At 46.4% G+C, this 22,277-nt stretch overlaps 1 protein-coding gene across 7 annotated transcripts in view; it reads left to right on the forward strand.

Moving 5' to 3' along the window:
- LOC133357811 (uncharacterized) overlaps positions 1-22,277 on the forward strand; it is a 112,453-nt gene that overhangs the window by 33,462 nt on the left and 56,714 nt on the right. For 6 of the 7 annotated variants that reach the window (XM_061575973.1, XM_061575951.1, XM_061575959.1 and 3 more), the window contains exons 2-3: positions 7,662-7,704; positions 9,498-9,589. Coding sequence is in view for 5 of the 7 variants with exons in the window: in XM_061575951.1 (XP_061431935.1) it covers positions 7,662-7,704; positions 9,498-9,589 (135 nt within the window). In the remaining 2 variants the exon portion in view is untranslated. Of the gene's footprint in view, positions 1-7,661; positions 7,705-9,497; positions 9,590-18,235; positions 18,254-22,277 lie in introns of those variants that run through there. The other variant, XM_061575980.1, reaches the window with a different exon arrangement.

Here is a 22,277-nt window from a genome sequence, read left to right on the forward strand (position 1 = left end):
CATTGCTGGACGAATGCCTCCCCCATGCAGTTTGGATCGTGGGGCTTATTTCACCAAACTTAACCATACTGGTCAGTGGAGGTTGGTGAAGGCAGGGTGCATAGACGCTAGATCATAGAAGTATTCTTAGGTTTTTTTGGTAAAGTCACGTAGGTAAAACATTAAAATTAATAAAAATAAAAAAATTAAAATCACGACGTTTCGGAGGCAACACAAGCTTCCTTAATAAAAATAAAAAAAATAAAAATCACGACGTTTCGGAGGCAACACAAGCTTCCTGAAGACGGAAGCTTGTGTTGCCTCCGAAACGTCGTGATTTTTATTTTTTTATTTTTATTAATGTTAATGTTTTACCTACGTGACTTTACCGAAAAAACCTAAGAATATGAATCCTTGCAGTCACGAAAGCTTCAAATCTAGAATCATAGAAGTACTGTACTACTTTAAAACGATGGGATTTGCTACGCTGCCCCCTGTCTGCTCTTAAGTCTATGACAACCTGTTGTGCTTGGTGGTCACATTGTCCAAACATTCTCCAGCTTCTGAGATCTGACAAGAGCAGGCAGACTTCATGTCACTTGGTTGTAGACATGCCTTTAAATATAGTTCTGCACAGATGCACGTTTTATTTCCATATCGTTCATCCTAATTATATATTTTTTTTCATTCAGCCCAATCTAGTTTATGCTCCTGAAGAAATTACTGAAATGCCAACGCTTGATAAACACTCCACCACAATCATACAATTGCCATTATAACTGCCATCAGCTAAAAAAAACATATAAGCTAATATTCATGGAAATTACTGGGCTCTGAATGAGTTTTACTATTACCCGTGCAGTTGTGATGACATTGAAAATACTGTAGGCCACACAACACGAACTTTTAAAGAACTTGGAAGCAATGTGTTAGTTGAGGATGTTAGGAAAGGAACATTGAGGTGGTTGAGCCAGACAATTGTGCCGGGAGTATCAGAGTGGTGCATCACTGTGATGACACCTCCATTGCATATTTGTTATACAGGAGAGTTTTTAATTTTCCATTTAATATGTTCGTGAAGAAAATTCTACGCGTTGTTTCTGTAAGGCCCTGTTATTGTCCGTGTATGCATGTGTAGTATATGTTCGTGGAAGGTATCGGTAAATTAGGCCTTTGCCAGTTTTAGGTTAAAGAATTAACCTCCTGGGGCATCTCCCTCCCGACGCAACTGCAATTTCAGGCTTAGAAGCTTCCCACGCACGGGGCGTCGCCACAAAGTGGTTCACAAAGATTAGGTATACAATTCCAAATGTTATGCACACACGCAGCTGGTAGCAGCTTTGCCTCCTGTGTGAGTGTGCGTGTAAGTGGGGAGCAGTGGTGTAGCGGTTAGCGCGCTGCGCTACGAACCCGGCGACCCGAGTTCGATTCCCGCTCACAGCCGACACCAGTGGCAATTATCTGAACCGGTCCCGGTCCCGGACCTGGGCCTCACCTAGGTCTACTCAGCCTCAAATTAGTACCTGGTGTAATGTGTAAACATCGCCGGGCGTAGTGTTGGACACCCACCCACTCGTGTGCCGTGCCAGCCTTCATAGGTGCTCGATAACAGCACTTGCCCGAACAGGCTATACGGGGGATATTTGTCTTTGTGTGTCTTTTACGGGTGTATTACAAAACAATGCCAGTGAGAATAAATGTGTGCTTTCAGGAGGCTGGTTTGTGACAGACAGCGTGCGTGTGTGTGTAACAAAGACGTGGCTTGTCTGCCTTCCCTCGCAATGGACCTGTGCCAATGGAAGTTAATTTGGGCATCATGAGAAAGAGTGGGAGAGAAAGTGGGTGCAGCGGTGAAAGCGATAGAAGCTGCATTTGTTCTGCTGGTTCTATAATGCACGGATTGGCCGTGCGCAGTCATTTTTCTTCTCGTAATTATTCACGTTTGAGTGTGCACGTGTGTAAGTGATCGTGCTGGAGGTGGAGATGCGGGTAGCACAGGTCACATCATCAGTAAAGTGCTCACTGCTGCTGTGCATTACCAAGTGAGCTTACGTTGCCATTTCTGATCGTGCACGTTGTGCTTGTGTGGACTTACTCTAGGTCAACTCAGCCTAACATAAGAAGTGTATTTAATTCTGCTGCACTAACAAATTTCGGTATTGAAGAGAAACAGGCCAGGGTTTGAGGTATTTGCCTTGCTATGTATCCCCTTTGTGTTCTGTGCCCACTTTAAGAGTCACTTGGCAAAGCGTTGCAACTTATTGGCCAGAACGATGGGTATTTTTATTAGAATATGAATCCCTGCAGTCACGAAAGCTTTAAATCAAAAAGATGGGAATTTTGTTCACAAATGTGGACAACTTTCCACGCTTTTGCGATTCATGCGGGGCTGATGCCATTACAATAACATGTCCTTGACGCTACTTCTGACGCCACAATTGCAGAATGGCTCAAACTGAGCGGGATTAAAGTGCGGCGGCTAGGGCAGAACCAACCAGAGGCCGAGAGCCTCCACAGTTAATGTGGAAGCGTTTTTGTCATTGCGTGGAATCGCGGTTTCGCCAGGTGTGGTTTTGGCAGAGAGTAACGAGAGAGGGCCCACGCCACACCAATTCACGCCGCAAGTTTGTGGCCTTCATTCCACAACATTTTTCTATGGAAAGCTTAGAGTGGGGGTTTTTTTTTTGGGGGGGGGGGGGGGTCGTAATCACTGGAATGGAGGCAGGCACACGTGTGAAGAAGGTGACTGCGATGTTGACGATGATGATGATTGTGAAAATTGTGAAATCTGCATAATTCCGAATTTCTGCAGCATCCCAAAAAAAATCGACATAATTCGTGCTCCGGTATCTTTATAGAAGTACTGTGGTTTATGCAGGATCAAGATAGGGTTTGTGTTTTTTTAATGTGCATGAATGTGTCCTCTGTAGTCCTGTTGAAACTTGACTTGTCAGTGGGAATTGCACTAATTTCAAATGAACAAAATGAGACATTAAGAGAATGGGTCAAGTTGCAATTTCGAACGTAATTATTTGCACAAGAGGTTGTAGATTATTGAAATAGCTTTTATGTGCGTGACTAGGAGGCAGACTCGGGCGCGTTCAAAAGGGTGCTGACTGGGTTTGACACGACAGTAAATTAAGAGTGAAACGACAACGATAAACGTCTGAATGTTCGGGAGCAATAGATTAGAGTGGCTGAGATTGGCTCCATAAAGGGATTAGCCAGATGGGATAATGTTTTTCTATTCTCATTCTATAAATTAACTTTGTTTTTTTTTTTAAATACGTCCTACTTTTACTTTCCCTTCCCGCATAAAAAAGTATAATGTCTCGTCTCCCCAACAATTATCGCACAACCGGACAGGAATAGGAGCCGAAGCTATTTGCACCGCCGACAGACTTGAAAATAAATCAGTTTCACACATTTTTTAAATATGTATTTAAATCTCTTGTGCCACCATTAATGTGTGCATGGGGGTTTGCGCAAACACACTCGTATAAAAAATTATACTCTTTCGCCAAAATGTCGCCTCATTCACCATCAAGGGATTTGTCTCTACATTTCTCTCGACACCTGTGCCCTCCTTCGTGTCATATCGCAGGTTTGGATTACGTCTTCACTTCCTGAGACCTGGAGATAAACTGCATGGATTTATGATCCACCCACATAATTTTGGGCCCGAGGCAGGGTATCTATAAGGTTTTCGCCTGGTCCCCTTGTTTGTGTCACGCGTGAAGGCTGCCTCAGTGTGATGCCAAATTCTCCAAACAGCTGCCGTGGAAAGCGGCTTGTGGTACGGAGGATGGCAGTCTAAGCGGAACGACTTGAAATTGGGCACGGCTAATACTCGTTACGTAACGCGGAAATGAAGTTCAACAGAATATATCGGCAATGAAAGGCCTTATTTAAATTTGCTTCGCATATTTATTCCTTCGTCATCATCATTATTATCAGCCATGATCTATCTGCTGCTGGATGAAGGCTTTCCTAAGCCATCGCCATCCCTCACGGTCTCTCGATGCAAGAATTCACCTGGCTACTGCACACGAGCTGATTGTATCGCTCCATCTCCACAGTGGGTGTCCTCTCTGGCGGATCCCTCTATTGGCTGCCACCCCATCGTTTGTCGAAGCCATGGCCCATCATCCCATCTTGCAACATATCCTGTCCAAGCCGAATTATTTTTGGAACTAACAATATTTACTGTATGTCTCTAACTTGCAGATGTTCTTAATATTTGCTTCTCTGCACACCTTTAAGCTTTTCTTTCATTATTTATTGGCAATAATTTACGTGTCTGCTCTCAGTTGTGTATGGGTTTATGTCCAAATGTTTTAACTGCTGTTGCAGTTAGATTCTGTATGAATCAAAATTGTATTGTAATTATGTTGTTGTATTTGTAGTGTGAAAGTGTGTTTATATTTAATTGTGTGGTTTTACCGCATTGGTGTTTTATCATTTATTTCTCCAATGTGTAAAGAGCCATAGCATGCGTGTCATGAATGAATTTGTTCAGCTTTATCAAACTTACAAGTCCTGAATTTTAAAACCATGTATCCTTGTTTGGAAATACAGTACTGCATATAAATGTTACACACCTTTGGTTTATATTTGACTTAAATTAATACCTGGTTCATTGCGATCAAAACTCAACTCGAGAGAATGTAAGTGGCTGTCTGTAGTGCTCATAACAAGCTGCCGAAGACGACCGCTTGTGTTGCGATCGAAACGTCGTAGTTTTTTTGTTATTTTTTGATATTTTCTTTGAACCTATCTATGTCATTTACCGAAAGACCCAAGAATAGCTTGTACAACACGATCCTGGACATCTCATCGGATTCCTCCACTATAAATACACCGTCTGATTCTGTCGGATTTTCCATGAATTTCCATATTTCGTAATTCACGCGGCTGTTCGCTTGGTGCCGCGCGTGCCACGAACCTCTCCGTCTTGACGCACGCGCACGCCGGTCACGTCACCGTCGCATCCCGTGTCTCGCCACTCCGTCTGTGTCGGCACACTGCCCGTGCTTGTTGTTGTTGTTGTCGTCATTGTGAGAATTGGTTTTGTTGTTGTTATCAGGTTACATTTCATCATCGCCTTCGTCGTCATCGTCATCGAATTTTTTAATTACTTATATAATTTATTCATTTGGAAATGTTGGCAACAACATCCAGCGGTATATTTATATCAGAGTGGTGCCAACAACGATTTTGATTACGCGATGTTAAATATCTACAGTCCGACATTTATATTTATTGTTCAACGTAGAACATCGAAACGTGAGGGTGTTTCTTTTTCGATTTTGAGTGTGTAAAATTGTAAACTGTGGTGACTGGATGCTGAATTATTGGAAATGTTGTAGAATGTTTGCCACAAGTGAACGTGGGACATTTGTGAGGATGCGATGTTCTGATGTCCATGGCTGATTGTTTTTTTTCCGTTGACTTGGAATGTTTGTGTGCTTTCAACATAATTTTATTATGTTGTTTATCATGTTTATAAATATTGGTTGTTTATTGTGTTCTTCCTGGTTCAGCAGTTCCACTGCTGGATTCTTTTTTCCGCCTGAGGACGACTGCTTGTGTTGTGATCGAAACGTGGTGATATGTTATTTTTTATTTTATTTAATTTTTCTACCTACGTGACTTTACTCAAAGCACCAAAGAGTATGGATTCCTGCAGTCACGAAAGCTTCAAATCAAGATTAAAACAAAACAATTTTAGAAAGAGGCGTTATGTTCTGATATTTTTTTTTCAATGCAGTATAGTAAATAAAAATATGAATGTGTTCTTTGGTGCAGTGCTTCGTGTATGAGTTTGATTAAGGACCATGGCCAACATCACTGCAGAGTGACAACTGATCCAGTCCTGTGCTTCCACTATTCCCCATGCAGCACTGACCAGCATAGTGAAGTATGGTCAAATAACCCCCATAATTGACACGATGGGCGGAGAGGCCTTTATCCAGTAATAAACTGGTGATTAATTAAAATACATTTGTATGTGCTTAGCCTAGATTTGAAGCTTTCGTGACTGCAAGGTTTCATATTCTTGGGTTTTTTCGGTAAAGTCAAGTAGGTAAAAATTAAAATTAATAAAAGTAAAATAAAAATAAAATAAAAATCACGACGTTTCGGAGGCAACACAAGCTTCTGTCTTCAGGTGGAACCGTCACAGCACGCTTGCTGGATCTCTTGGAATTTCTCATTTACTTGATACAGCAAGCGTGCTGTGACGATTCCACCTGAAGACGGAAGCTTGTGTTGCCTCCGAAACGTCGTGATTATTATTTTCCTTTTTTTTACTTTTATTAATTTTAATTTTTTAGCTACGTGACTTTACCGAAAAAAAAACTAAGAATGTGTGGTTAGCCTATTGTGCTATTAACGCCGTGACCCGAGTTTGATTCCTAACCATGGCTCACATTAGTGTCGAGTGATATTTAAATTTGTCCTAAACCCCCAACCTCACTCCCCTTTACCAAAATGCATCGACCACTTTGGTGAAGTATGCTAACCCACGCGACCAACACAGTATGGGGAGGCTTGTATGAAGCAGTCGGTGGATTAACGAATCCCTGCATTGGGCGTACCACAAGTTGTTAATTTCTCCACGGCTCATGCGTCTACAATTCTCTTGATTCTCCGATTTCACATTAACATAACCATCTCCGCTTGTGCTGGCCCCATTGCACTTGTGCCCCGCTCACTTCGTTTTGATACCAGGACGCTTGGGCAACGCTAATTTTAAACCTTTAAAACAGCTTGCCTTTAGTGGCTTCCCACCCCCTTTTACCACCTGATGACGGTCCCTTGTGTTGCGATCGAAACGTCGTAGTTTTGAAAATTATTTTTTTAACCTATCTACGTGAAATGGAAATAATAAATAAAAACAATAAAACAATAAAATTGTTTTTTATAGTAAAATAATAATAATAATAAAATGATCCAACATACAATTTTATTATGTTTTATTTTTATTATTATATTATTTTATTATTTTCATTCTACGTGACTTTACCGAAAGAACCAAGGAGATGAATCCCTGCAGTCACGAAAGCTTTAAATCGAAATCTATCTACGTGACTTTACCGAAAGACGCAAAGAATATGGTTAATACAGTATATATATGAAACAATACTTTACCGCAGTACTAAAATAAACCATAATATGTAATTGGTGCTGTCTTATATAACTTGTGATGAGCTTTACACTGCCACTTGCATAATATTAGCCTACTTGGAAAATATTTAGTGAATAATTTAAATAACGTCTCTAGTAATATTTAAAGTTAGTGCTTCTATTCGTCTGTCTTTTTGTATGTGTTCATATGTGTACACGTGTATTTGTACCTGCAATAATAATAATAATAAGTACTTAACCACACGGGTCAATGTGAGTTATCACTTTCCACCAATCTCAGCCATGGCCTGAAATCGAACTCAGGTGACTGGGTTATGGATATGTCTTTGTTGTGTGTTGGTGAAGGTTTTGGTGCACTGCCAACTGCAGCCTAAATCAACATGTCATGCATGGTGGTCACCCATCAAAGTGATAACCAGGCATTCAACCTGCTTAGCTTTCAAGAATGGATGAGATCGGGCACATTCTACGTGATTTGGTTGGAGGCATTTGTATGTCTTCATTAATATGTATGTGTGTCTGTGTTCCCACAGCTAGGGCAAACCCAGAGCCAGCCCCTGGTGCCTGCCCATCCAGGTATGGAGGATTACATCCGTTTATTTTCTCACTTCTTGGTCAAGATATATTGTTAACACACTTGGCACAGGTCACATGTCTGATGCACAGGGCCATTCCAATTGCGTGCACAGTGGCACAATCTTCCCACCTTCAGTCTGCCTTGCAAATCTAACTTTATTATTTTATCTCAAAATAAACTTTTTTGAGAGTCATGTATATTTCACGACCGAACGTGTGTTCGTGGTGTGCAACATGGTTTTGACCCAACCCTGCCTTGTGTGTGATATCTGATTTAATGAGCACTCACAATATCTACACTTTCTCCTGCATTGCATGCATAGACGTAGGGGCACCATGTGATGTGAGACAGGATAAGAATGAATGTGAAGGTAAACTGTGCCGCAGTGATTTGCCACGAGGAGGATTTGCCCATGATTTTTTTTTTCAATTTTAATGTTATTTACTACTTTTGTTCCATTGTACGGTCAGTGCCATGTCATGAGACAAATTATATGTCCATTCAGAACAGTACATGTTCGTGAATATCCCGTGGAAGATGATATCACATAATTCCTTCAAAGATTCCTTCGAGTGACCTTGAATCCACACGCACCCTGCTGCAGATGTTTGTCCCTTGGCAGTGAAACTGAACCTTTAATTTCTCAGAGCTGGAATTTTGCCAAATCAGGTGAAAAGCCAAATCTAAAATTATGGTTTAACTTGTGCAAGCATTAGTGACTGGCCTGAGACCATCCATTAACTGCACTCGAGAACCATATTTAATTGTGGGTGGCTAAAGGTTTCAAATCCAAGATCTCAGTGTTGTCAGATCAGTAGTCGACCCCTTGAGCCACCCAGCCACAAAAACACATGAAGTTGGTTCGGCATTTTACGTAGTATCTTAGACCAGAACATTTTTCACCATCCTTTACATGATTCAACAGTGCAAAGTGTTGGATAACAGTTGCTGTAATGTATGCAATAAGGGAAGTAGGGATGTGTTCCCAATTTTGGGATGAATCTGAAAAATGTGAAAATCGGGGGTAAGTAAAACATTTCTGAAAATCCGAATTGTGTTGTTGTTTTAGATTGACCCGAAATTTTGACGTCATTGGAAACTCATTTCCAAAAGGAAAGATGTATGGATTACCTTACCTAGTGCTTCTATATGTACTCTGTCCTTTGTATGTATGTTGAACTTTTTTCGTACCGTACGCAGCCAACCGCACGAATCGGAGCTGTGGTGGAGGGACAACGAACTAAACAGAGAAAGTGGTGCGAAATAAATACGTTTTAAATGTCTAATTTAAAGTGGCACAGTTCCAGTGGGGCTTCGAATGTCAGAAATGAAGAGTGGTCAAGACAGTTGCAGAGGCACAGCTAAAATTAACCCGTAAAAACAAAGTTTTTCACTATAAATCCTTTATATGCGTGGCATTGGCTTTATTTCAGCCCACATTGGTGTTTGAAACGGGCGGCTAGAGTCCTTTCGTCCTCTGGCTTGAGATGGCTGCCACCTATGGGTCAGATGATAGCCTGGCAGCATTAAGCAATTGGTAAATAAATATAAAAAAATTCCCCTAAACAGTGTAAAATTTGAAAAAAAATTTCACGAAAATTCATTGTCACGCACAACGGGTCTGTGTATAAAATGTCAGCTCGATTGGATCACGGGAAGTGGGTTAAAAAACGACCGAAAGATTTGCACGGTCGTAAGCAAGCAAGCACGCAAGCACGCAAGCAAGCAAGTGAACTTAATATAAAGGATTTAAAAAAAACACAGTTACCTGGTTCCACATTAAATCCTGCAGCTGGGCAGGAGCAGAAGAGGACGACTCACAACTCGTGTTCAACAGTGACACAAAAAGCCCCAGCGCTGGGAGCCCCGTCCTGTCTGGTCGAGGTGAGACCACACCCTGACCATGTCGATGGAGCTAAGTGTGCGTTTGTCTACGGAATAACTTGCTCTTGCCTGGCTCGCGGTGGCGTTGTGTGTGTTTGTGTGTCTGCATCATCGGTGTTTCCCGATCTCTCGGCCAACATCAGTGATGAATATCTGAACTGGTCCTGGGTCCTCCGCTAGGTCGATCCAGCCTTGAATGAGTATCTGGTGCAGTGTGTAAACATTGCCATTCGGGAGACAAAGGTCGTGGTGCAGGCCACCCACCCCGTTGTGTGGCATGCCGGACTTAATAGGTCCTGGCTCACAGCACTTGTCTCTGCAGTCTGTCAAGGCTCTATGGTGGAATTTTGCACCATATGTGCAAATGTTTTGTTTATATTATTTCCATCATTCATGTATCATGTCAGATTTCGTATTAAATCCGATATTCACATTCACATTGTGCCAAATCCAATGCAGGCATGCATGGTTAAAGTGAACGTATTTATTTATTTAATTAATATGATACACTGTCATTAAAAAGAAAAACTAAGAAGTTTAAACATTTATGGGAATGATACTCAGTATAGAAATGCGAGATGTAAAACTCAGGCAAATTATACAGAAAACTCAGCCACATTTATAATTAAAAGTAAAATGTAATTACTGTACAGTGGATCATTCTGACACAAGTCTGAATTAAATCCTCACCATCAATTAATTGTATAACTCTTTTCATCAAATTCATCTTCATGCGTTTCCACATTTTTTTTTCCAATTTGAATAATTTAGCTTCAACCGCTTCTTTTGGTAAACATGTGTAATAAAAGGACTCGGACACTTCCTTCTGTCTTCGTGTCTTTTATTGGGTTCTCGTCCTCACCCACACGGCACTCTGTTATAACTCTGTATTTGTAGCCCCCGGCTATTCACTGCTATTATAGCTCCTTCTTCCCTCTGACTCTCTGCTTCATCTACTGTAACCTCCTCCCTGCAGACTCGCTGCTACCTCTATGCAGACTCCCGCTGCTACCCCTATGTGCAGACCCTCTGGCTGCTACCGTATGCAGACCCGCTGCTGACTCTGTATGCAGCCCCGCCGCTGACTGCAGCCTCCTCGCTGCTTCGGGTCGGTCACCGCTGGCCAACGGTGCCGATCCTCGCTCCCCCGTGTTCGTGGCGATCTCGCCACCCTCCGCTTCGCCCTTCGTGGCCTCTCTCTGTTCCTGGTTCCCCGTCACTCCCTCTCCTCTTCCGGTTCCCCTCCTTCTATACTCAACCCCTCACCCCCCCACGTGACCTAACTCCTCCCCTCATGACGGCACCTCCGGAGGGCCGTTTACACCCGCATTACATCACCCTCCCCCATAAAGAAAATCCAGCCGACCTCGGCTGAATTGCAACCTGAAAAGCAATGCGGGTGTAAAGGGCCAACACGTAAAAAGACACGAAGCATGCAAGAACAATATAACAATGAACACAACACAACACAATCTAACGAAACGTGAGGGATTTCGAGCGAGTACGGGTAGCCGGGCCGTCCCGGACGGTCGGCAGCCCACCCGCCGAGCGGGAACGTGGAAGGGTTTTAGGGGCGACGGGCGCAAGTTCTTCCGTCGCCATTGGAGGCCCGCCACTGTCCCGCTCGCGTCCAGAGACATCCCGTACTCGCGTCCGCGGAGGGATAGGAAGAGCTGCAGGTCCCGTGGGTTCCGCGGCACCGGTCGGCATCCCACGAGCGGAACGTCCTCCTCCCTGCGCTGTCACGGCCGGCTTGTCTGTGAAGGGTACGACAGGCGCTTTCGCAAGGTCAGCAGACACAGGCAAGGGCGAGTCGGCAGCAACAGACCCCGGCAAGGCAACTTCGGGAGATGACGCATCCGGCCGCGGGGCAATGTATGGCTTCAACCGGGATGTATGCACGAACAAGCGCCGCGAACCAACCTGAACACGCGCCGACTGTGGGTTGGGAACCTCAATGAGGCGGACCGGACCTTGCCACGGTTTGTGTAATTTAGGAGAGGTACCTGGCCGCACCTGTGGGCAATGAAGCCAGGCCAGGTCCCCCTTCTTCCAGGGGCACTCCCCCTTCGAACGTCGGGCACACCGCTCATTCCTGGCCTGAGCTTTGGCTGTAGCCATGCGGGCTCTTTCCCTCGCCTCAGTGACACGGCGAACGTTGTCCTGAATATACTCAGGAAGAGGCTTAACAGGCCCCCTCGCACCGGTTCCCAACTGCTCATTAATCGGCGGCACATTCTCACGGCCGTACATAAGGAAGAACGGCGAGTATCCAGTAGCCGCGTGCGGCGTCATGCGATACGCCGAAAGCACCCCAGGGATATGCAAATCCCAATCAGATTGATTTTCCCCGACTGTATGGCACAGCATGGCGGACAGAGTCCGATTCAACCGTTCCACCATCCCATCCGTTTGTGGGTGGTAGGGGGACGTCCGTATCTTTTTAGTTCCCAAAGCCGCACACACCTCCCCCAACAATTTGGACGAAAAGTTACGCCCCTGATCTGTAAGGAGCCTCTCCGGCGCCCCCTTGTCCATTACATACCCAAATAGAAAGGCGTCAGTGATAGACGCCGCTGACTGGTCAGGCAAAGGCCAGGCCATCGGCCAGCGAGAGAGGTACTCCACCCCCACCAGTAAATACTTATTTCCCTTAGCGGATGGCGGAAAGGGTCCCAAAATATCTAACGCCACCAGCTCATTAACCCGAGATACTTGAATCGATTGTATCGGCGGAACATATGGATGTTTAGGTGGTTTACGGCGGGCACAATCGGGACACGCGCGAACGTGACCGACGACATCCGTCGTCATGCCGTGCCAATAATAGTCTCGTTGCAGCGTCAATAGGGTTTTCTGCACCCCCAGGTGTAAAAGTGTGTCACAGTGCAAAGATCTAATCAACTCGTACCGCAATGACGCAGGCACAACGAGACGCCAGTGTTCCTGTATCCCTTCCCTCCACATCAGTAACCCATCTCGGAGAGCAGTTTCCGAAATACCACCCGCACCGAGTTCCTTACCCGCCTTCTCCGTTCGTTTTCGTAACGACACCAAAGAATCGTCCAACATTTGCTCCCGAATCCACACAGACCTCGGAAGACGCAAAATCCCGTCAGCCGGTCCCCCATCAACCGGTCCCGGTGTAAGCGGAGTTTCGAGAACATCCACCGCCAGCGCGACAGGCTGAGGGGGGGGCTGAGTCGGTCCACACCTATGCGTCCCCGACGCACACGCACAAGGGGATTGTTGCGGCAACCTGGACAGTGCGTCCGCGTTAGCGTGACGCACACCCTTCCGATGGTGAATTTGGAAGGAAAATTCTTGCAACGTGTCCAGCCATCTCGCCAATTGTCCGGATGGCTGGTCCATCTTAAGAGCGTACTGTAAGGCCGCATGGTCCGTGCGGACAATAAACGACCGACCGTACAGATACGGTCGAAATTGGCGGAGAAAAAACACAATAGCCAAAAGTTCCCTGCGAGTGACGCAGTAACGGGTTTCCGCGGGAGACAAAACTCGACTCCCATACGCCACCACACGCTCAACACCACCTTTTGACTGGGACAACACCGCCCCAATACCAGTGTCACTCGCATCAGTATCCAGAATGAAGGGATGTTCAAAATCCGGATAATCCAACGTCGGCGCAGTAGCCAGTAAATCGCGCAGGCTCCGAAACGCCGCCTCCTCCGGCGGTCCCCACACAAATTTATGCCCCTTCCCAGTAAGGAGATGCAAAGGCCTGGCGATAGTAGCGAAATTCGGAACAAACCTCCGATAATATGAGGCGAACCCCAAAAACCGACGCACATCACCCACCGTGGCCGGGGTTGCCCAATCCCGGACACAAGCAGTTTTCTCTGGATCCGTGGCCACCCCGTCCGCACTAACAATATGTCCCAAGTATCGAACGGAGCGTTGCAGTAAATGACATTTCTTAGGCTTGAATTTCAAATTAGCAGAACGCATTCTGGCGAATACAGCCTCCAACCGCAGTAAATGCTCATCAAATGTGCGGCTGAAGACTATAATATCATCTAAATAAATGAGACATGTCTCCCACTGCAACCCCGTCAACACCAACTCCATCAACCTCTGAAAAGTGGCAGGGGCAGCATTCAACCCCATCGGAAGACAGTTAAATTGGAATAAACCCTGCGGCGTACGGAAAGCTGTCTTTTCTCGCGAGGGCTCGTCAAGGGGGAGCTGCCAGAAGCCCGAAGAGAGATCTAGCGTTGAAAAAAACTTAGCCCCTGACAAGGCGTCGAGAGAATCGTCCATACGCGGCAGGGGATACGCATCTGCCACCGACACTTTATTCAGCTTCCGAAAATCCACACAAAATCGCAATTTACCATCCTTCTTTTTAACCAACACAACAGGCGCGCCCCATGGGCTATTAGACGGAGATATAATATCCGCTTTCAACATGTCTTCCACTGCCCCTCGAACATGCTCACGCTCAGCCGGACTCATCCGACGCGAGTTCAACCGGATAGGGGCAGCGTCCCCCGTGTCGATATGATGAGAGAGAAGCGAGGTGCGTCCCAAGTCCAAATCGTCCGAGCTAAACACATCGGAATAGCTCGATAATAATTTATGAATCGCACAACGCTGCTCGGTGGAAAGGGCCGAATTTTCCCCACATAATTCGGCGATCCAACGATCATCAACCCCTCCATCGTGTGAAACACCACCCACAAGCCCCCCGTCCGGCAGGTCACTCTGGGCCGTAAACGCCGTAGTGGCATGTGCCACAACGGTACCAGCTGGCACACACACGCTTTCAGCACTCGCATTTAACACCTGCAAAAACGGGCGCTGATCTGGACGGACAATAGTTTGCGCCCCTACCAGCGCTAAGCCGCCCGTAACCGCGGCGGACGGCGACAGCAAAATCCCAAAAGCACCCTGCCGACCCGGAACCGGCTTCCGGTATCGTAAGGGAATGAGCATCTGAGACCCAGGTGGAATATCAACCGAAACTTCCGATAGCGCCTGCACCTGGGCGACAGGAGCCGGTCGCCCCCAGGCGGACTGTAAAAATTCCAATTTCCGGCCCCCCGGTAGTTCTATGCAATTTTCATTGATTCTAATTAGAATGGGCATCTTAGCCAAAAAATCCGTACCCAACAGGCAAGGAACCGCCAGGGACCTCGAAATCAACACAACGCCCGAGGCCGAGACACCCCCGATAGAAATGTTAGCGTCCACCTGTCCCACGATGCCCATACTACCCCCGTTCGCAGCGACGCAGGAAGCGTAAGCCGGCCTCACGGCCCCCGGTGGGATGTTCAAAAGATGGAATATCACATCCGAAATAATGGTCGCGGACGCACCGGAATCCACCAAAATACGTACGTCCACCCCTTGGATGGACCCAGGTACAGTGGACGAACCGGTAGCGGCCGCGACAACCCGCCGAGCCAGCTTACGCCACTGCGTTATCGAGCGACAAGGCTCAGATACTGGCCTCCCGTATTTTACAACATCCGCGTCGCATAACAACGGCGATGAGTGAGGTGTCAGGCCTTGCCGGGTGTCTGGTGCGCACCGACTTGCCTGTGCCGGAGGGTCTTTCTTTGGGGCGTCCGCTGTCGAGGCCTCCTGCTGGGGCGGCCCCGGAACCCGGGCCCAGCAGTCCCTGGCATAGTGGCCCCGACGGCCGCAGCGGAAGCAGTCGACGTCGGGGCGGCGCGCAGCGGGCACCCCGTCCCGACGCGGCCGCGCCGGCGGCGGAGCCCGCGGCCCTGGCCCGCTTCAAGCCGGCCACGGAGTGGAGGCGGCCGACAACTCCTTTGGGCCGGTCGCATCCGGCACGTACACGGCCTTCGTAGGGTCCCACCCTACGGCCCCCCCATCGACGACAGGACCGCCCGTCCACGCCGTCACCTGTTTCCAGCGGCGGAGATTGAACTGGGCGTCCAAACACTTGGCCGCGGTCCGGGACGTGAGTTTTTCGTGACCGCACGCCTGCATGGCAATGCCTAGATCTCGGGACAACTCCAACATCTTCCCCAAGATGAGTGGTTCCAGCAGGTCAGGCTCCGTCTCCGGGTAAGCGGCCATAGCGAGTTCCAACACGGCGCCCCTGTACGCTACAGGTGACTCCTCAGGTGCGCGTTGCCGCTGCACGAATCGGCGATGGGCGTCATCCGGTGGCTCGTACGCGTCCGCCATTTCCTCGAACACCCCTCGCAGAGTTTTCTTCTTCGCAGCTTTTATAGAGCGAAAAAAACGAACGGACTCATCATCAAGAAGAGTCGGGAGCACCTCCAGTGCCTCAGCGTCCGTCCACCTTGCCGTACGTACCGCCGCCAAAAATCTGCAGGCGAACGCACTCCAATCGCCCCCGATGGAGAACTTTTTGACGGTTGTAAGGTGACGACTGCGACTCCTTGGCTTGCTTCCGTCCGTCGCTGACTCTTCCGGCGGTAAGTTCAGCAAGGCGTCGCAACGCTGTGTCGCCAAAATGGCGGACGATCCTCGCGGCGGCCCCAAAATGGCGGCTTCCCGCCTTCCGTGGTGCGCCACGCCCAAGATGGCGTCTTCACGCCGCGTGGCCGATGGCGGCGCCATCGAAGACGACCCGGGCTCCTGCCGATCACCACCATCACCTTCCAACGCCGCCCTTGGCGTGACAAGGTCACACAACTCTGTGATGACGGTTTTTAGGGTTGCCAGTTGCTCCGCCATCCGGATCCATCTTAAATCTTCGTCCTTCAACGCAGATGGGTCGGACGAAGGGGCCACCTCCTCGACGCCCGGGCCCTCACGGATCTCTCCCTCCGCCGAAGTGAAGCCGACCTCAGGAGGAAGATCGTCGTCGTCCGAAGATGAAGCCGACGCCGGGGATGGAATATTCTTTTTCCTCAGTTGTTTCGCCATGCCGTTTCACTTCTGACTCCAGTGTAATAAAAGGACTCGGACACTTCCTTCTGTCTTCGTGTCTTTTATTGGGTTCTCGTCCTCACCCACACGGCACTCTGTTATAACTCTGTATTTGTAGCCCCCGGCTATTCACTGCTATTATAGCTCCTTCTTCCCTCTGACTCTCTGCTTCATCTACTGTAACCTCCTCCCTGCAGACTCGCTGCTACCTCTATGCAGACTCCCGCTGCTACCCCTATGTGCAGACCCTCTGGCTGCTACCGTATGCAGACCCGCTGCTGACTCTGTATGCAGCCCCGCCGCTGACTGCAGCCTCCTCGCTGCTTCGGGTCGGTCACCGCTGGCCAACGGTGCCGATCCTCGCTCCCCCGTGTTCGTGGCGATCTCGCCACCCTCCGCTTCGCCCTTCGTGGCCTCTCTCTGTTCCTGGTTCCCCGTCACTCCCTCTCCTCTTCCGGTTCCCCTCCTTCTATACTCAACCCCTCACCCCCCCACGTGACCTAACTCCTCCCCTCATGACGGCACCTCCGGAGGGCCGTTTACACCCGCATTACACATGTAAAAGCAAGATAATGTTTTAGGGCTGAGAACAAAGGAGGCGTGTGATAACCTGTTTATCAAAGGCTGAAATATAAACAGTTATCTGAGATAATCCTCTCACCAAATCACTCAGAATGCGCACAATATCGTTAGAACTCGAAAGCTAAGCAGGGTTTACCATGGATTCCGTTCTAATGGGTGGCCACCACCCTTAGCAGGTGTCATAGGCTGTAGGGCTATGTAGTGGGCAGTGCGGCAAGATCCATTGTCGCACTGTATTTGTACGCTTGCACGTCCAATGCTGCCCGCATTCACCAACCTACACTGACCAGTGTGGCGAAGAATGTTCAAGTGACCCTCATCTAGCAGTGGGTGCCTGTGTCCGTATACATGTACAGCACAATTGAGACGAAATACAAAAAAGCAGAGCATACATTCAACCCCTTCATCAATTTCTCCACCTGTGACCTTCTGTAATTTAGCGCTACGCATGTGTGTTTTTGCCTGCACGTCCTGCCATGCTGGATTTTACGCTGAGTGGGAACCAACCCTCCCCGTGCTTCTGACTGACACGTTCACCCGCGGCCGAGTCTCGTCCGTCCGTCCGTCCGCCGGTCACGATTGTGGTTGACAGAGAAGAGGCGTCGTTACGTGCGCGCATTGTGCGTGGGTTGGGTTCGCGTGCGTCATGTCGTGTGACTGTCTCGCCTTGCGCCGAGTGATTTGATCCCTATGGCTTAACCCTGGGGTACCAAATAATACGAAATGGCCGAGGCAGTTAAATATTCTATTTCTGGGACACTATTTTTTCCAGGAGTGTACTTAACTTCGCGACTGGGGTACCAATCAATCCGAAATCAGTGCTACTCCGCGATGTCGAAACGCCAAACATTAGAATTAAAAAAATCTGTTATCAAAAAATTATATGTTGAATAGTGCGCCGTGTACAGCTCGTCGAGATGAGTCGATTGCCGCATCGCTGACCCTCAACAGACTAAAAATGACTGCATCACAGACATTAAGCGATAACCAGGGTACTATGGTACCCTGGGGTACTGCCATAAGGTTCATTTGTGGAGCTACGTGATCTGCTTTAATGGCCGTGCTCTCTATCACATTAAAGAGGGGGGGGGGGTGTAATGGGCAGCATGAGATTTGTGGCAGCAGTTTTCATAATCTCTCTCTCTCGTCTCAGTGACGTGAGACGAGGCAGGCAAGTCAGTCCTGTTGGTGAGCCATCGCTTCAATGTGTTTTTGTTTCCATGTGTGTCTTATTATCGTTTAGCGAAGATCGTTTTAATCAGCGTGCGCTACTCTTTATAACGAATGCAGTTCTAAGGCACGGACATTGGCAAAGACAATGGAATTAAAGGTGAAGAATACGCAAAGACGCCTGGAGAGGCACATACTTGGAATTATACTGACAGGAAAAGAAACCCATGGATTATATAACGCACACAGGTTAGAGACATGCATTTGGTTTTTGTTTAGAAACATAAAGGGCTGGAGTAGGACAGCTTACTCGAAGATATAATGGCGGGTGGTGAGACTAATCACAGTGGCAGCCAAAGAAGATTATGGAGAGATGATATGCCGATGGAGAGGTGATATAATTGTGTGTGCGGTTACTAAATGGATTGTTAGATTGCTGGACCATGAGACATAGCATTGGCTTCAGAAGACCTTCGTCCCGAAGTAGATTGACCATGGTTGCTGATGATGGTGTGCTATGTACGTCATGTTTGTGAGGCAATAACCTTTAAACAAACAAAATATATACATCTAATTCTATTGCGAGTGTGCCACATACCACAGTTGTACCATGAGGTGAATGAAGATAATTTAGCGGTCGCTGCAAGGACCTCGCAGTCACAGAAGGAATTGTTAATTTGTATTTCACCAAATGTATTGAAAGTCATTTTTGGCCCTCGGTAAGGAAACGTTTCTGCACCCCTGCCGTATTAGCGTGTATGACTTAGCTCTCAATGCTGCACTGTGTTAAGTTTGGTCATATTTCTGAGAGGTCTAAGACTAAAAAACTGCGCACTACTCTAGAGCGCCCGGTTCACTCTGAGGTTGCTACCCAGATTCGAAATCAGGATCACGGCTTTGCTGATTTTCAGCAGCAATCAGGTCAATTGATAGATCTTTTGTGGTAGGGGGGGGGGCGGTATTGCCACCTCTATGTCGAGTTGAGGCAGTGTGCGAGAAGGGGGGGCGTTCTGTATAAAGTAACTTGTAGAAAATGTGCAGGGAGTATACATTTCTACTATTTACTGTCAATTATAAAAACAATTCTCCATATCTTCCGATTTTTCCCTCCACATTTAGAAAAACCCGTTTAAGAGTATTTGGCTGCTATAGATTTTCCACGTGAAAACCCACGTCGTTGAACTATCATTTGTGGCTAGGTCGCTTCTGAAAAAGAGCTATTTGCTCATTGGGCCTTACCTGGTAAAATAAAAGGTACTTTAGTTGTACTTTAGTTTATTGTTTATATAGATCAAAATTCAGTTTGAGTATAATTTAGCTGTATAAATACTCACTCACACGATAGTGACCTCGGGCAAGATGCCACATTGTCTCCTGGCTGCCCCTACACTCACTGGTGTCCATCCTTCCATTGTTCCACTGCCACACAATTCTCTTGTCATGTGCTCCCTATTACTCTAACTCAAATTAAAAAATATTCTTTGGGTCTTTCGGTAAAGTCACGTAGATAGGTAAAAAAAAAACTACGACGTTTCGATCGGAACACAAGCGGTCGTCATCAGGAAACGATGACCGCTTGTGTTGCGATCGAAACGTCGTAGTTTTTTGTTATTTTTGTTATTTTCTTTGAACCTATCTTCGTGACTTTACCAAAAGACCCAAAGAATATGAATTCCCGCAGTCACGAAAGCTTTAAGTCAAGATCAAATTCTAAATGTTGTGGTTTCACTCTTCAAACACACCGGTGGGCTGAAGAAGTAACTATTTGGCGTTTTGTTAAGGTGACACATTTTTTTACTGATTGGCCGTGTCGGGTGGTGGAGGGTTGCGACACATTTATACTTACGCGATCTAACCCAAAAGCCTTTATTACGAATACTCTAACCCTGTCCACCCCCCCGGCCCCCCGGGCCACGAACATCGAATTTTAACTCCCCGTCCCCGCCCCGCACTGCGCACGTGGTGAACAGAGTTGTTTATTTCACGGTTCGGTGTGCAGCGTGACACTGACACTTGACACCGCGAGGAACAGGCTCTTCCCATAAAAACGGACACATCAGCTGACCGCCCATGACAGTCGGGGTGGTGGGGTGGTGTGAGGGCTCTTTTGGTCATCAAGTGCAAGAGCCTGGGACATCAGGAGCGGCCATGTGCAGTACCAGATTTTTTAACATGTAGTAGGGTTTTGTATGTTTGTTTGTTATTACGGCAGTAAAGCATTGCTATTGTTATTATCGATCAGGACTAAACAAGCACAAGGAAATATTTGTGCGGGTTTTGCAAACTGGAGCCACGAACTGCACTCCCGTTCTTATTCAAACGGCTGCCCATTCCTCCTAGATTCTAGCTTCGATTTTTCATAAAACAGCCAACCCCCTCCAAAAAAATGTCTTTGCCGCCGGGTGCCTATTTATGTTAAATAATTCATGACTGCTCTGTGTTATCACCGCATCGTGCCGTTTTTACAATACAGTTATAATTAAATGATTAAAGTTTAAACAGCCCATAAAAAAGTGTAGTTACCGTATTTGGCAAAAAGGCACAGTGGTACATGATTCAATATTTTATCACTAAGAGACCTTGAAAAATATTTATTGGAAGAGTCAGTTTCCTTATGTGACATGTGACACAGTAATGTGATTTGTAAGGGCGCCAATAGGCAACTTATTACGGCCTCGTATATATTGTCTGCTATCCGTATGTCCATTTGCTTGTCCGTCCATATGTTTCATGATAACTGCAAATTCCTTCAACCAGTCACCATGCAATATATCACGCAGCTTACCAGTACCATTCCCCAGGTATGCATCATGTTTAGCAATATTGGCAAACACAATACTTTTAAAAAGCACTAAAATGAAAAGAAGAATGTGTTTGGTATGGTCTTGAACAAGAAAACAGAACTAAAATTGAAAAATTGCGCAAAGAAGCACGGCATTATTGGAATTATATTCAAAGACCGAATAGGGGAACTAGTGTATTATAGAACATATGCAAGTTAAGGACACCATTCAAACTGTAAAGCAAAGTAATTGGGCTTGGACAGGACAGGTCGCCAAAGGGATCGTAATAATAGAGTGACACGCTCGGACTAGGCCGCATCTGAAAGTCTGACTACCGAGGAGATGGAGCAATCCAGAACGATGACTGATGGTGACAACTTTGGGAGGCCTTCATCCAGCAGTAAATTGATCATGGCTGATGATGACGTTTCGTACCGATGTGATTAGTGGGAGAGTACGTAACAATGAGATCACATTCGGTGTAAATTCACCTGCTTATTGTGTTGTCTCTACACACATTTGGACGTTTCAATGTGCACACTACGACGTGCATATTTCAACAAAATATTTGATTATGCTGCATTAGCAATGGTGTACAAGTACAATTTACAAAACAAGCTAAATATGTGTCAACAACACCACTGCCTTAAAAAAGAATATTTAATTGGCAACGTCTCAGGCAATGGCTCTTCTTCATGGCACAAAATCCCGTAACAAAATGGCGGCTACTCTTTTCACTTTCCCGCTATAGTCGTGATGCACGTTTAACCAGTCACGTATTTAATGATCCCTAACTCATAACATGGCCGGAGAAGCTGAGCAGACATGGGCAGTTGAAATGTGGAGTGTCATGAGAACCTGATTTTTTAAAATCCACGTTTTTGGTAAAGGCATGCATAGAACCATACACTGCAGATGATGGAACTGATATATACTTTTTATTCTATAAAAAAAGATCTTGGTAACTAAATTGGAAAATATACGATGATTATTGGCCAGGAAACCAAAGAAATTGTGTTTAAATACATAATCTCTATCAATAAAGCCATTATACTTATTGGTTCTTTCGGTAAAGTCACGTGACTTTACTGAAAGAACCAATGGCTTTACTGATATAGATCATGTATTTATGTATTTAAATAAAATCAAATATTTTATTTCTACCTACGTAACTTTACCAAAAGAACCAAAGAGTATGGATTCCTGCAGTCACGAAAGCTTCAAATCAAAGCCATCATCCTTGCCTTAATTTTGTATAG

The sequence above is a fragment of the Lethenteron reissneri genome, chromosome 7, assembly GCF_015708825.2.
Source record: "Lethenteron reissneri isolate LAM-NWPU_2019-01 chromosome 7, ASM1570882v1, whole genome shotgun sequence".
Lineage (NCBI taxonomy): Eukaryota > Metazoa > Chordata > Hyperoartia > Petromyzontiformes > Petromyzontidae > Lethenteron > Lethenteron reissneri.